General features: G+C 39.0%; 1 protein-coding gene across 7 annotated transcripts in view; it reads left to right on the forward strand.

Moving 5' to 3' along the window:
* Window positions 1–15,219, forward strand: part of EYA1 (EYA transcriptional coactivator and phosphatase 1) — a gene marked incomplete at its 5' end in the record, with an annotated part of 153,561 nt that overhangs the window by 131,290 nt on the left and 7,052 nt on the right. For all 7 annotated transcript variants that reach the window (XM_082015645.1, XM_082015646.1, XM_082015647.1 and 4 more), the window contains 5 exons: window positions 10,327–10,385; window positions 10,574–10,734; window positions 10,943–11,057; window positions 11,319–11,440; window positions 13,439–13,539. In XM_082015645.1, the coding sequence (XP_081871771.1) occupies window positions 10,327–10,385; window positions 10,574–10,734; window positions 10,943–11,057; window positions 11,319–11,440; window positions 13,439–13,539 (558 nt within the window). The remainder of the gene's footprint in view (window positions 1–10,326; window positions 10,386–10,573; window positions 10,735–10,942; window positions 11,058–11,318; window positions 11,441–13,438; window positions 13,540–15,219) is intronic.

Below are 15,219 nucleotides of genomic sequence, written 5' to 3' on the forward strand. Positions count from 1 at the left end.
GTCACTTATTAAAAAAACAGGTAGAAAGTACTGTAGAACATGCTGAAAATAGATTTCTGGGCCATCAAACTCGAAAAAATAAGCAATTGCAGGAAAGGCTGTTGAATAAGCCTTATTCCTGGTGAGATGCAAGGGCTGGTTACAGGGAGAGGAAAACTTCAGACGGAGGTGGCTGAATTATCTCCCTCCCACCCTGAAATACCATAAGGATGGCAGCTGAACTAATCCCTGGTCACCCAGAGTCGAGTCATCCAGCGCCCTACAGAGGAATATCTATTCAAAAATGCCTTTTCTCCTTCGGCTGAAATAAGAGTGCACCTCCTCCCGACGTTTGTAATGTCTGTAGCGGGAGCCTCCCGACCAGACTGTGGCTAGGTATGCCTTATGAAGAGCCCAAGATTCAACTACTGATAGTTCACCTTCAGCAACAGAGAGTTCTGGGAAAGCCAAATGTGATTATTCCAAAAGCTTCAGTAGAGCTTTTTTTTTTTTTTTTTTTACAGCACTGCGTTTATTTGTAGATGTAAACCTAATTTTTAAAGTACTTTAAGTCCTATGAAGAGCAGGAGAGTTCACTTTCTAATGAACCCGTCAATAATTGTGGACTCCCTTTCAGCAGACATTGCGACAGTTATCTTAGCACACTCAGACTGACACACAAAACCCATCTATTTACATTTAGTTTCCACAGTAGCAATCCAGGAACGGCTCAGTTTTGCTGCAGGAAGGAAGGAAAGAAAGGAAAGGAAATACAAATCATGGTGAGGAATTTTCCCTGCTATGTACAGGAGGGAATGACTGGAAATAGTTTCTTGTCTACCTGATACTACAACCATGGGTGACTTGCAGAAAGCTCATGAAGTTCCACTTCATGAATGTGGGACTGAATTACACCGCACATGTAGCTGTAGGTAAATGAAAAGAAATGCAAAACAAAGTCTTTATTCATAGGCAGAATTGTGGCTTTGCTGGTGTGCGCAAAATCCAGCTAAAAGCTTCAGCCCCTCCAAAAGGCATGATGCCTGGCTGTTGTGGAATGTGCTGCTGTGGTTTGTGAGTGTTAGAGCTATGAAGAATAACAAATACCTCCTTAGCTTACTTGAGAACATCATTCCTATAGGCTTATGCAACTTATTAGCCACTTAACTTCTTTCATGTGGCCAGCAATGAGTACCTTCATACTAGGTGCCACTGAAAATAGACCCTATGTGATTTCCTTTCTCAAGAAGATCAGATCGAGTGGTCTTTGCACACATACAGCTCAGTTGAAACACACAGGAGCCTACCAAGCTCGTAGTACCACTTTATGGCTTTATTTGCCTTCTTGTTGCTTCTCCCTTTCTCTAAATGTAAGGTGGCACAAAAACCCTTGCCTATCCCGCCGGCACTCCTAGGGCTCTGGGGACGCAGATAGTCGTCCTCTGCTCCAGCTGGGTAAGGCAGCGGTGCCCCGGCTCCCTCCCTACTACTGCCACTGAGCAGCGGCATAGGGGTCAACGCCTGCCCCACAACGTTGAGGGAGGAAATAAAAGGGAGGAGAAAAATGCAAAGTGGTGTGCAAAGGTCCTTCAGGCTGCTCACAGGAGCCAAAGTTTGAGCTGTCTGTACTGGCAAGGTTAGCAGAGAGAATTTTAATCCCGGTCTTTCTCCCATTAGCAGATAATTACAAGGATGGGATACTTGCTAGCCCAAAGCATTGTAGCTTCCATTCAAACACATGCATTTAGGAGATGATCAACAGCACCAAGGCACAGCAAGTTTAAATAAGTTGGTTGCGCAGGACTGAAAGAGAGACCTTACATTTTTTTGTGAAAATTTCCATGTGAACCACAAGAGCACTCTCGTTTCCTGAGATATGAGACACTGTTTTCAGGCTCTTATGGAAAAATCATTCTTTTCATAAGTTTAATTTTGAAATTGTTTAAAATTTAAATATATTTGAACAACCCTTAGTATACAGTTTCAATAAAATGTGTATATTCCTAAAAGTATACTTTCAAGTTAATACATTTGGGAATAATTCATGACATGCTGACCAGGTTCATGGCTTTTGTTACTTCTTTAAACACATTCATATTTTATTTTTACTGGCTTTCATTAGTCATAGAATTTTTTTCTTTTTACAAAAGTATATACCCACAGATAACATGAATCATGTCGTAAAGAAGGTATTTACAATGTGAAGTGCTGAACTTTTAAAATAAAGTGAATTTGACATTTTGAACTTAACACTGTCCTTTCCAGGATTGACACAGACTCTTTAAACAGATCAACTTGAGTCATATTTAGCCATTTCTATCTGCGGGTAAAATTCTTTCTCTGACACCCTCCTCTTCCCTCCTCTTTTCCTACAAAACATACAGAAACAGTATAACAAATTATTTTGTCAGAGTTGTAGCAAGAATTGGTTGTTAGAGAGGCACTCCAAAACACTTCCTGGGGTAAGATCATACATTACAGAAATAGAATAGTTTTATGTTTGGTCTTGTTTGAGCAACTGGAATGTAATGAGCATATTCGGAACGATAGGGAATATCTCTGAACTGGAGGCTGAACAACAAATCTACACCCTAAAGCAAGCGAGAAAGCTCTGGGGTTTGGAGGGCTGCACTTACTGTGATTGTCCTGAGCTGCTGACCCTGTGCTAGAGGTGTGGTTTTACATTTTGGTCCTCCTTTTCAATAGAAAGATTTCAATGTATCGAGTAATATATACTGAGACACTATCAGTTCTGGAAATACCTGCTTCGTGACACTTATGAAGTAAAGAGAGCTAGCAAAATAGAGTTTTCTTTTGCTGCGGGGATGTAACTGGCATGGTACAGTTGCTATATAGATACTTCTCTAGATCATGTTTTATTTTAAATTGGATTCTTCCAGTTACAAGGTGCAGCTGAAATGAAAATGTAAACCTTGATTTTAATGCAGCTACTTCAGTAAACACAAGTTGCAGAATAAGATCTGTATTTATTTTGGAACAAACACTGTTTGCTTTAGCAGTATCTTATTTAATCCAAGTGCACTTGTTCGTGTGAGCAAGCAAAATAGGATTTTAATCACTTTTTCTATTAGAAAAGAATGGCATCCATTGTGCATTCTAAAAGGGTTATGTGTTTGGTGTGGGAGAGTACTCCTAAGTCATTGGCTACAAAAATGAGGTTTTTTAATAATTTTAGTTCTTAGTCCTCAATATTTATAATAGCTAATAGTTTATATAGCTAATAGCCTTAAATGTATTTTTTTGTTTTGATGTGCTATTTTAACAGTAAAAGCAGGGGTTTGGGGTTTTGTTGTGATTTTTTTTTTTTTTTTACACTATAAGCTTCTCTTTATAGTCTTAAATTTAAAATGGGAGTGTTTTGAAAGCCTTCACAGCCTGATTTAATTCCTTGACTGTTCATCCACAAATTGTCAGACAGAATGAAGTGGATTTCAAGAACTCTCTTTGTTCTTCATATCCTGTGCCTGACCCACAGGTAATCTGCACCTTTTTTCTTCAGCGACGAATAATTGTGGTGGGAAAGAAGAGAAAATGTTAGGGTCACAAAGTGCAGGCTAGACAGAGATGACAGGTCCTGCCAGTTGAGTGCCAGTATTGAGAACCTGCGAACCGTAGTCTCTGCTTTTTCACATGGATTTGTGCTGTATGTTAACAGGCACTCCGCGACGATGGGTTAGGAAGTTCAGCACTTCAGCCTTTATTGCCTCATCTTGAAAGGAAGTGCAGAGGTTTTTGTATATTTAGCAAGTACAGTAGAGGAGCATTTGGCACAGGCCATACACATATATATGGGATATAGGTGCATTGTTCTACGTAATGCCAATTTTCTACCCTGCATGCATACTAGAGATTTTGCTACCCTTCTAGTAAAGTAAAAAGCAGAGATTTACTTGTCAACTTTAAGGACAACTATTAAATAATGCTGGGATCCTTGCATGTTATTTTTCTAAAATCAGAATAGAGACTAGTTGGAGCAATCTGCTTTTTATTTTGCAGGAAGATAATCACAGCTGTAAGTAAAAAGGTGTAGAAACCAACAAATTTATAAAGTTTGTCATTCAGAAACTAGCTTTGGAATATCCAATTATTGCTTGGAAAAACATTCCTTGACAATCTGCAAGCCTGTGTTTCCCAAAGCAGCATGTTGTGATGGCTTATAGAAGTGATGAGTATTTGTGGAACAGATAATAATCTGAAAGGTTATATATCTTAAAGAGTATATATCTTATATCTGGAAAAGACATAAACAGAGATACTGCTGTTGTAAAAAGCATTAAAAACACAGCGGTGTACACTAGAGGACTTTTTTTTAATTAAGGTTTTTTCAGATACATCACATTTATAAAGGATTGCAGCTTTAACTTGTTTTGCCAGATCTGTTCTCACATGTACATGACCAAATTTCTCTACTGTTCAGTAGGGAAAATGAAGCAGTGGATATAATTGCGTAATGACAGATATGAGAGGAACAGAGAATCCCAGCAATCATTTCCTGTGAGTTGGCCAGCTTCCAGGCTGTCTCAATGGGCATGCTGATGTAAAGGCAAAATGAAAATAGCTTGTTCTGAAGGGTGGTGGTTGGGTTTTTTTTTTTTCTTCCCCTCTCTCATTTGTCTTTGCAGACTAAGGTATTGAAACAATTAGTTGACAGCATGGTGTTAGTTTTCTCACGGTAAATTAAGAAGATTAACCAAATGTGGAAATGTATATTAGCTATAATCAGCAGATTTGGGACTGTAATATTTCGGCATCGTCTGAGGTTATATACGTAATATTATTCACATTATCCCTTTTCATAATGTGCAAACTTGTCCAAAGTTATCTTACACTCAGTGTTTATTCAAAGACAGCAGAATTATTAGATTTATTTTTGTTAGTTTTGTAACACAGAAATGTAGAGGATCAGCATGCTAGCCATTACGTCACTCCACTTGGCATGTAGTATTGGCACAGATAAGAGGAACTCTTGTAACAGCCTTAATCTCTTTTTTTATTATTATTAATTTTCCTACAGTAAATTGAGTAGCGAGGCATATTTTACATAATTATGGCAGAAGTGCACAACTTGACGGGTGGTAGTAAAGGAGCAAAGTAATATAAATATTTGCGGAAGATTTCTGCCATAACTTAATGCTTTGCATATGAATCTTTATAAAGATCCTAAGTTAGTTTACAGGAATGATTCCAGAAGACTACATAGGTCCAGGCATTTTAAGAGCTGTGAATGGTGACTGTGGAGCATCTCTGGGAGTTTTTGGCTCATCATACAAAAACAGAAAAGGGAAGGAGGAAGAGTTACCAGGAAGGAATTAGCAAATGCTTTGGGAATGGAGGAGGGAGAAGACACAAGCTTTCCATGTACAAGTCTTAGGGTAGACTCATCTAGCCATTCATTTTCAGCTGTTGTTTTTCTTTGGCTTACTGCATTTCACTGGAGACATATTTTCACCTAGCAAATGATTGCAGCAGTTTCACACAGCTCCTGCAAGCACGTATCTGCTGCTACTTCAAGCCCAAAGCAGACCTGATGGAAGGGATGGTAGAAACAAGTCTCAGTTACTCTGTGCAACATCTGTTGGCTTAACCGAGCTGCTGCAGGAGATTTGTTTCAAGCTAAACTACCAGCTATGGCACTAAAAGGGCTGAGGGACACAAACACATGGATCCATGCAAGACAGCTGCATGAGAGAACAGCAAAGGACAGCATGGACAGCAACTTCTTAAACTACTAGAAGTAGATTTACTAAATTACACATACTGACACTCATTTTCCCTTAGGCTAATTAGTAAATTCACAGACAACCCCCAATACCACCACTAGCATCATACTTTGAGCATGCATTGAGCATGTTACCAATGTTTTATATCGCCTATCTAGTGTCCTCCCTCATCCAAACTTGCACTGTAAAGGTATATAGGAAATGTTTCCTTTCTTTCTCTTGGCAATAGCCCTTTGCTGGGGTCTCCCTCCTACAGGCTTTTAAATCCTCTGGCATTTCACATTCTTTCATGCTGCCCTTCCTGAACTAAACAGCCTTGCTCTCTCCTTTTGCAGAAGACAAATTTTCTCTCTACCTCAAATTCTTTCTTAAAACGTAATTCTCCATGCAGCCTTTGGAACAAAGCTTCCAGGCGGCACTTAGTTGACGTAGCTCTGGGGGGCCGCCATGGGCAGCTGCCAGGAGGGCCAGTCCCACTCCCACTGCCCAGCCCCGCTCTCCTGCCATTTCCCACAGCGGCCATCAAGCTAGTGTCCTGATCACAGAGAAAACCAACCACGAAAAAAGAACTGATCCAGGTTTCCAACCAACTTGCCCTATGATTGTTGGCCATCGCTGCAAGGGAACTGCAGCAGAGATCTGTATCAGAGCAGCGTCGCTTCCCTAGACTAAATTACCCTTTGCGAATACCTGTCCTGTCCTGTTTCTGCCCCTCTGACACAGAACATGCACGCGGCACCATGAATAAGGTCTTCTAAAATTTCTGTATGTTTTAGCAACCCAAATCTCATTTTAAAATGTTAATTAAGCACTTTAGCAATGTTTTCATTAAAATGAGTGCAATTTAGGTAGACCTATGTGAGAATAGGGTTTAGACATCTAAGGTGCTTTGCCCTTCTGAAAGTATTATCCCTGAACTATACCAAGTGCGTTTTGCTTTCCAGGGATTGATCCCAAAGTGCAGAGCTGCATCTCAGCCTGTCTGACTGAAATCCAAACCATCAGTGCAAACATGTCATCACTTGTAGTCCCTCATGAAGATTTCAAACTGGATACACTGAAGTTGCAAGGTCAACACCTTTAGGAGCAAAACACAGCTTGCTGCATAATCTTTATACATAAGCCACGGGATATTTTGCTCCTTACTTGCCAATTCAGCCTATTTTAAAAGAGAATCCAACAATTTTAATGATCTGCTTTGGAGCTGACTGCTAAACTGAGTCTATCATAATAAAATACATCTGCATAAATAACATGTATTTATAGTATTTCTACAGTGACTTTCAATATTAATTTAAGGTATGGCTTTGCCAGAGAAATTAGTGGGACAATACTAGTACTGCACTTCCTACGAAAATTTTACAGAAGTGTCAAATATATCTGTAAATGTTTGAAATGGTAAGCCTGCAAACAAACCAATATCGTTTTTCTGTGGATGGCTGTTTAGCTCTAAGTTGGCTCCCATCACAGAAGTTTTTTTAGGACGTACTTGAGGATTTTGTGCGTCTTTGGATTTTTATTAAAATGTATCTTTGCAAAAATGTACTGGTTGGAAGTGCATGCTTTATTTGTTGGTCAGTGTCAAACTTCTTTTTAGCATATCCCTGATTATGGTGCATATTGAGTAAACTGCTGTTTTAAAATGTTGAACGTGTGAGTGCTTGCTTATAAAGTAATCAGGGGATGGAACAGCATCTCGGATAGTCTTTGCTCCTGCACAAAATGCTCTACACAAAGCAAGCAGGTGAAAACAAATACAATATGTTCTGAAGGAATGTTGGATCAAACCAATTAATGGTGGGCAGGTAATTGGCTTCTTTGAAGAGTTATTCCTAAATAACTTTACTGCTAAAAGACCAATTGCTAAATGAGTGTTTTTCCTTCCTATGTTCAGGGGTTGAAAAATGCACCCATCATTCATTAGCCCAAAGTCTGAGTCAGCTAGACAGCATGAAAAAATAGCTGGCACTCAAAGCTCACATTTAGCCTCAAAGCCTTGTCCTGCCACTCAACAGGAACAAAACAGTCATGCACTGTTTGTGACCTTCCTTCAGTTGTAATGTAGTGTCGATCACAGTGGCCTTTAATCCTTTCCAAATTATAACATCTATGTCTTGTGCTTTAATTTTTTCTTCATTCCCTTCCTGACTTGACTTTTTTTCTTTTTTTATTACTGACAAAAGAGGACACTATCTCTCTCCATTATATTCAGTATTTCACCTGAAATTTGTGATGTTTGTGATCTTTTCTCGGCTTTCCTTGCTTTCCTGACACTGCTTCTATACCTTTACATGACCAATTTTTAGTCTCTGATTTCTTTTCCTGTGTTTTTCTCTCCAAAATCCCTCTTTCGTTCGATACTATGATTTCTATTTCTAATGTATCATTTCAGTTCTCACTTTCTACCTACCAGATGGTAAGACAGAAGGGGAGAATGTCTGTGATGTCCCAGGGTTTGTGATGGTCCCAAGACCTTGCAGTGCAAATTAAAATTTGAAGTCCTCAGGTCCTCTCTAACTGTGGGATCCAAGATGTAAAGGTTGTAATCTTTCCTGCCTCTATCTTTTACCTGAGAGCTGAATTTGGAAGTCTGTTGAGTTACTCCTTCTTTCAACCGCTCCTGTGAGCAGCTGATCTTCTACTTCTTCCTTTAGTTTTGTGGTTACAAAAAAAATTGTTTCTTTTTCCCAGATTTCTATTTTGAATATTCTATTTCTATTCTATTTTGAATCCTCTTCTCCAGCAACTTGTTCCAATTGTCATTCGTAGTTTTCAAGCTGGGAGAGGAGGCTATTGACTTGATAATTTTCACTACTACATTGACAACTCAGGCTTAAGTTTTCTATTCATGGAGACTTTGAGAAGTCACTGAGCAGTGGAAGAGTAACTATAATGGTAAAACTCACAGATTCAGGAGGTGTCCCTTCATTAGCTTACACTTAGTTCATATTTGAATCGTTAACTTTGTAGGTATTTGGATGGACAGTTCCTTTCAGTTTTTAAAAAAACCCATAATTTCTGTGAATTTAATGACTTGCTGAAGAAGCTTCCAGTTTTTTGTTAGCCAAGGTGATTTTCAAAGCCTGGCAACATATGTTCACACTTGTAGTTTCAGCTGTGTCCGTACATCTAATACATTTTGTCTGCCTGAGGAGGAAATTCACTGTATGGTGTATAAATATGAGCAAATTTAGTATTGTCTTTCTTGTGCTGGTTGTTGCTCTTACCTTTCTCTCTAGCACAAGCTACCTATGTGTAAAATACAAAAGAGTATATATTACTGTAAGAATAAGTTTATATTGTACAAGTGCAAAAGACCACACCTTATTCTTCAAAACGTTTGAAAAGTTTCTGAGGTATTTTTCGTGGACCTATGTTTTTAAAAATCTAGAATCCACAGCCATCATGTGAGGCCAAATAGACTTCTTCAGCTTTTTTCTTATCTGAGGTTGTTGACCTCAGGAGAGGAGGAGAAGGTTACAGGGTCAAAGTCTTTTCCTCCTTGGAGCTTGCTGCTTGCTGGGAGAGGGTTGGCTGGAAAATAGATGTTTTAGAAAAAGGGTTGAGGGTCATGATTTTAATTCTGTTAGGGAACAGCTGGTTTGAGTTTCTTTCCACTTCTATCTTCCCTCCCTTCCTCACAAATCCATGGAGAGAGAGAAATTTGTTCAGAGGAAAGCAGTAACACAAAAATAAAGGATTGCAATATTTTCATGTCTAAAATAGATCATGTTTGTTATAGGACTTCACCTTGAGAGAGAGAAGAGGAAATTATTAAAATAATTGAAATCCATTATTGCACTGAGATTGATCTAGAGTGCCAGAGGTTTATTTGTTTTCCTGCCAAAAGTTAAATTGTTAATAGTAATGTTCTAATGTTTTTTTACTGGATAAACGATATGCATTATGATTTTTAATTTAGTGATGGACAAAGCTAATTATGAATATGCCGTGTTAGTTTGCATACAAGTCGCTGAAGAAAGGTGGCTTGATTTGGCTATTTCTGTTCAGATTTTCTTCATCTTTGCATGCTGCTTTCATGCACTAAGACCAAAGAGAGAGAAGGAAACTCACAACTCTCAAATGAATGGCAAACTAGGAACAGATTTTTCGTCTGCGCTCCTCTAAAACACTGGCCTCAGGCTGTGTTGGTGTGTGGCTCAACAGCAATCAGAGGTCATAATTTCATTGGCGGTTAGCATCAGGTTTAATTTTTCTAATATGTTACATTTACCAAAATGTCTGGTTTCAGTTACACTTATGCACTGACTGAATCAGCTTTGAGCAGCATGATGTTTTAAGGTACCTGAAAGGCTACAAGAACGTTTATGGAACACATATGCTAATTGTTTTTAACCACTTTCCTTTCTAAACACAAAAATGTGTTTTTGGAAAGCCATTTAACAGTAGTAGCTAATGATGATGTGCATTTATTCTAAGAAATGAGCGCAAGGAATAGGTAAAATAGTTGTTTTAACAAGACTGCCATCTACTGATTTCCACAATTAAAAATATCCCTGATGAGTAGATTGTTCATAGCTTTTTATAGCTTTATTTTTGAGATTTGCAAGATAAAGAAAATTATAAAGTCTTTCTGTCGCCTTAGGAATGCGACCAGGTTCACATTGACGACGTGTCTTCAGACGACAACGGTCAAGATTTAAGGTACAAGAGAACTGAACAAGATAAAACATTGCTTTGCAAGTTCCTTCCCAGGAAGGCAGTGAGCTGCTGTAATGCTTACAGTAGCCCGCCGTCTTTTTAGCTGTCTTAGCCTTTGCAACCCAGCAAAGCTGGTGGTTGAATGTAGCCTGTTGCCTTTTGTTAATCTGGTTTTTTTCTTATCTGACTAGCACCTATAACTTCGGAACAGACGGCTTTCCTGCGGCCGCCACCAGTGCGAATTTGTGCCTCGCGACAGGGGTGCGCGGAGGAGTAGACTGGATGCGAAAATTGGCTTTCCGCTACAGACGAGTAAAAGAAATATACAATACCTACAAAAATAATGTCGGAGGCAAGTGACTCTAAAGTATACAAGAATATAGACAAGAAGTAGTAAAAAGGAAGAACTTTTGGTTTCTGTTCCTCTTTTAACATGGTAGTGCTTAGTGAGCTGTTTAGTTTGAGGTGTGTGGAAAATTGTCTCTGACCTAATGAAAGCAAAGGAAAATGACAGAACGTTACTTAATTTCGGTGCAGACATGCCCTTATCTACTCCACAGGTCTTCTTGGTCCAGCAAAAAGAGAGGCTTGGTTACAACTAAGAGCAGAAATCGAAGCTTTGACGGATTCTTGGTTAACACTTGCACTGAAAGCGCTCACCCTTATTCATTCGAGGTGAGTATGAAGAGTTTCGGGGTAGCTGGGAAACTTTAGGATGTCTGGGCAAAGTGCTGAACTTGGAGGACCTTCTTCTCATTCCTTGTTCTGGTCAGACCATGCCACTCTGTACCTTGCTCTCCTGTAAGGTGGAAAAAAAAAGCCCTTTCTTTGTAAGTGGCGATAATAACGGTGAGGGGTTCTGATGGGAGGGATAAGGTTTTCATTGTTCTGTTTTGTTTTCTTTAAAAAAGGATGTTTGTGTTTTCTCTTCCATAGGACAAACTGTGTGAACATTCTCGTAACAACTACTCAGCTAATTCCAGCTCTGGCAAAAGTCTTGCTGTATGGACTAGGCGTTGTATTTCCCATAGAGAATATTTACAGTGCAACTAAAATAGGTGAGCTATTTTTGTAATGTTGTGATACATCTGAAGCTATAATTCTAAATTAAAAGATGTTGTAGTCTATTTATTTCATACATGCATTCACTGTAACAAATATAGAGATTAGTAATACCGGGTCTTATGAAACACTTTTCGTGCTAAAGCATCCTAAAAGCACTTTTCAAAAGTTTGTCATGATCCAGCACAGAAAGCTTCATTTAGCTCTATTAATGCTGCTACAGCCTCTGTTAAGAGGAATTAAATTGCTTTTTTTGTCATCATTTCTCAAAACTATGAGGCTATGTAGCAGTTGAGAAGGCTTTTTAGTAGGCTGTGAGTACAGAATGCTGAAGTCTCCCCAGATTAAGCAGAAGAAATTCTATAAAGGTAAACCCTGGCTCCATTTGTTTTCATGGGCTCTGGAGCAAATTTTGGTAAACAATTTACCAGAAGCAAGAATGTTTTGCTGCAGAAGGTAATTATTTAAGTTCATTCATACTGACTGTAATAAGCTTCAGCCGGGCAAATGTTTATTTCTGTTTTCTGGTTCAATATAAAAGATGTTATTCTGCAGATGTAGAAGTACATAGGACCAGATGGCAATGGTGCTTGTAGTTTTTAATGTGATTATGACATATCTGTTCTGTCTCAGATTCCCTCAAAATTGTGGGCTACATGAAAACATTTTTCATGTGTTCTTAAGTATCTATAATACAGGAAGCTCAAATGGCCAAGAAAAAATGGTGGGTTATTTTTGTTTGGTTTTGTTTTAAAAAAAAAAAACAAAACAACTTGGTTGAGAATTTTATGTAGAAATTTGAAAACATTACCATTAAAGATTTAAAACTGTTTTCTGGTTGGTAATGTTACGGTACCTTCTGTCAAAACTTTAAAATAAATTAAAACTTTGAATTATAATACTTTAAATACACAATTAAAACATATTTTAATAAATATTCACTTGTGACTTCACGTACACAGGACAGAAAGGTATCTTTGGAAAAGTGCATTCCGTCACTGACTGTCACAGGAAATCATGAGATTTTTGTAACATGACACGACTCATAATTTTCAAGCACCGTTTCAACCTGGTTAGTGTTGGAGGTTTCTTAAGCCTGGCGCTACAGTAGAAGGGTGTCGTTGGGTAGTTTGGCTTCTCTGCTGGCTAGAAACCTTTTTTAAATTTCCAACCTGTTTGTTCTTATGCTGGTATTGTTCTGTAGCTGAAATAACTATTTTGAAAAACACGATTTTTCCCATCATGTGCTGTAGACACATGCACATGTAAGCATGTACCATGACTAGACTGAAGTGATCTTTCAGAATGGGGAAATTTGAGAAAACTCAAGTGTGTAAGCATTCTTTCTGACTTCCCAGTACCAGTACCTGAAGCTTCCCAGCATGGGTGTCTACATGTAGTACTGGAGCACTGGGATCATGTCCCTAGGTCTGTGCAGTGAAATAATGAGCCATGTTAATGGATCCCAGTGCAGGATCAAGGACCTTGCCCATGTATTGGATTACAGGCATTTAATTCTAAATCTTTTGGGTGACCTTCTAAGTCAGGATACTACTGTTTCAGGAGCTGTGATTAATCTTCTCATAAGTTGTGGAGAAAAAGCTAGAATTTCAACTCAGTTTCAATCAATTTGCTCAATTCAAGATACTGGCTGTAAACGGCCGGTACAGAATTCTCCTGGTAGGGAAATTCCCCCCAAACCTGTCTCCGATTAGGGAAGGAGTCAAGAAGGGTGATAGTGCGGACCTGTAGCCCACTCTGCCTGCTATGGCATGTGTACTAAAGGACCTCGTGGAGCAGATCTTAGGGTTACCCGTCAGCTGCTGTGGCGGGCGTAAAGCTGCAGTCGGCCTTGATCCTGCCGAAAGAGGCTTTTCTCTCCCCATAGCTCTAATTATGTATGCAAAGCGTTGGGGAGATCTGGGCTAAAAAGTGTTCTATTTGACGTCATGCCATCACTCCCTACCCTGAATAGTCTGATCTTTTTCTTTCAGGAAAGGAAAGTTGTTTTGAGCGAATAATTCAAAGATTTGGAAGAAAAGTAGTATATGTTGTTATAGGGGATGGTGTTGAAGAAGAACAAGGCGCAAAAAAGGTAAAGGCCCTTTGTCAGTGTGGGTTGATTTCAAGAGTCTGAAAGCAAAATTGTCTTTTCTTCGACATGGGACAGCATGCATTGTCATTTGGGTTTTGTATCTTTTCTTTATGAAATATATTTTGACCATATCTAGTAGAAAGCTGCATAAAACTGTAGATAATAATGTGCCCTGCTGTTCTCCAAAAGACATATTAAGCTAGCTACGTATGTTTGATGTATTTCAAAAAGGAGCCAGAAAATGGACCCCAGCTTTTGTGCCAAGAACTAATAGTTCTGTTTTCATTGGCATCCCAAAATACCACATAGGATGTTATGAATATAAGCAAAAAATGGCAATTCTTGCTGATCAAAGGCAGTGTGCTATTTGACTATATGAAATACTTGTATGTCACACCTTGAAAAGGTATGTAGGACTGGAGTAGGTATACACAAATTTCAGTTTTCTTGAGAGTCCATAATTTGGATACTGCATTCAGGTAACTACTTGTGTCTTGTCCTGCATTCATAACCTCAGTTAACTTGAGCGGAGGATACTATTTGACTATGTCTTTATTATTTTTTGCTTTCCTTTCGGAAGAAGGGAAAAATTCACTTCTTTTTTCCCCAACTGTGGAGTAAGCTTTGCAAAAAGCAATACTTTCCACTGACAAATAATAGGCAGTATTCCTAGCCTTTCCATTCTACCCAAGTACAGCGGATACAGAGTCTTTACTTGGAGGAATGGGACATAATATTGGCTCTTTGAACAATAGGAGAAAGAGTAGGGAAATGGGCATTTCTGTTCTCCGTTCTTGCTTCCTTTTACAGGTAAACCGCCTTTAAGCAGCTGCTATTTTACCACAAAGCTCTCTGTGGTACTTCTATATCTGTTTCCACTGTAGCTTTCTAAATTGGAGAAGTGAAACTAATTAGTCTGCATGACGTTTTAACAACCACTGACCAGTTTTGCTTCATGAAATCTGGGTTTTGTGCCCCCGAAGTGTTGCGCGTAGATTCCCGGCTCGTCCCAGCACTTCGCAGAGTCTCAGTTTCATATAACCCTTTGGCGGACTGACGGGAACAGTTTGCTCCTTTCTCCTTCAGAAATGCCTTTCATCTTTGTGGAGAAATGTTTTCCCGCTGTAAATGATTACATTTTAAAAGCTGCATTTAAGATCGGGGAGGGGGGGCGGAATTTCTTCTCTTTGTTCCTTTTCTGCTGCTCAGTGAACTAGTGTTGTATATGATAATGGCAGGAGTAGTCTTTTCAGTAACATTATCTAATTCCATGCATTTTTCAATAGGAAACATGATTCAGAAAAGCATAAGAAAAAGCCTTTCCAGTCGCTAAGAGGAGTAGCAGTGTAGAAAGTTCCTTTGTGCCATTACTTCTGTGTATTCTTTTTCGGTGGAAGGAATTTTCAGATTCAAAGCATGTTAGATGCTCTGGATTAAATTATCTACTGCAGCAATGCCAGAGAAGTCAATAAGTAGACCAGCAGCCCTGCCTTTCTGCAGAAACTATTAATTTGATTAAGGAAAATGCTTCTGTGATTCGAAAATACTTCTGTGATTCTTTGTCCCGCTTCTTACTCCACCAAAAAAGAAGTCACCATTTCACACTGTGAAAGCAGGATTTACCTCTTAAGTTTGGGCCCTCGCGTCCTGCAAGAGCAAGAACCACACAGTGCCTTGCAG

Source organism: Phaethon aethereus, assembly GCF_964289735.1.
Source record: "Phaethon aethereus genome assembly, chromosome: 2".
Lineage (NCBI taxonomy): Eukaryota > Metazoa > Chordata > Aves > Phaethontiformes > Phaethontidae > Phaethon > Phaethon aethereus.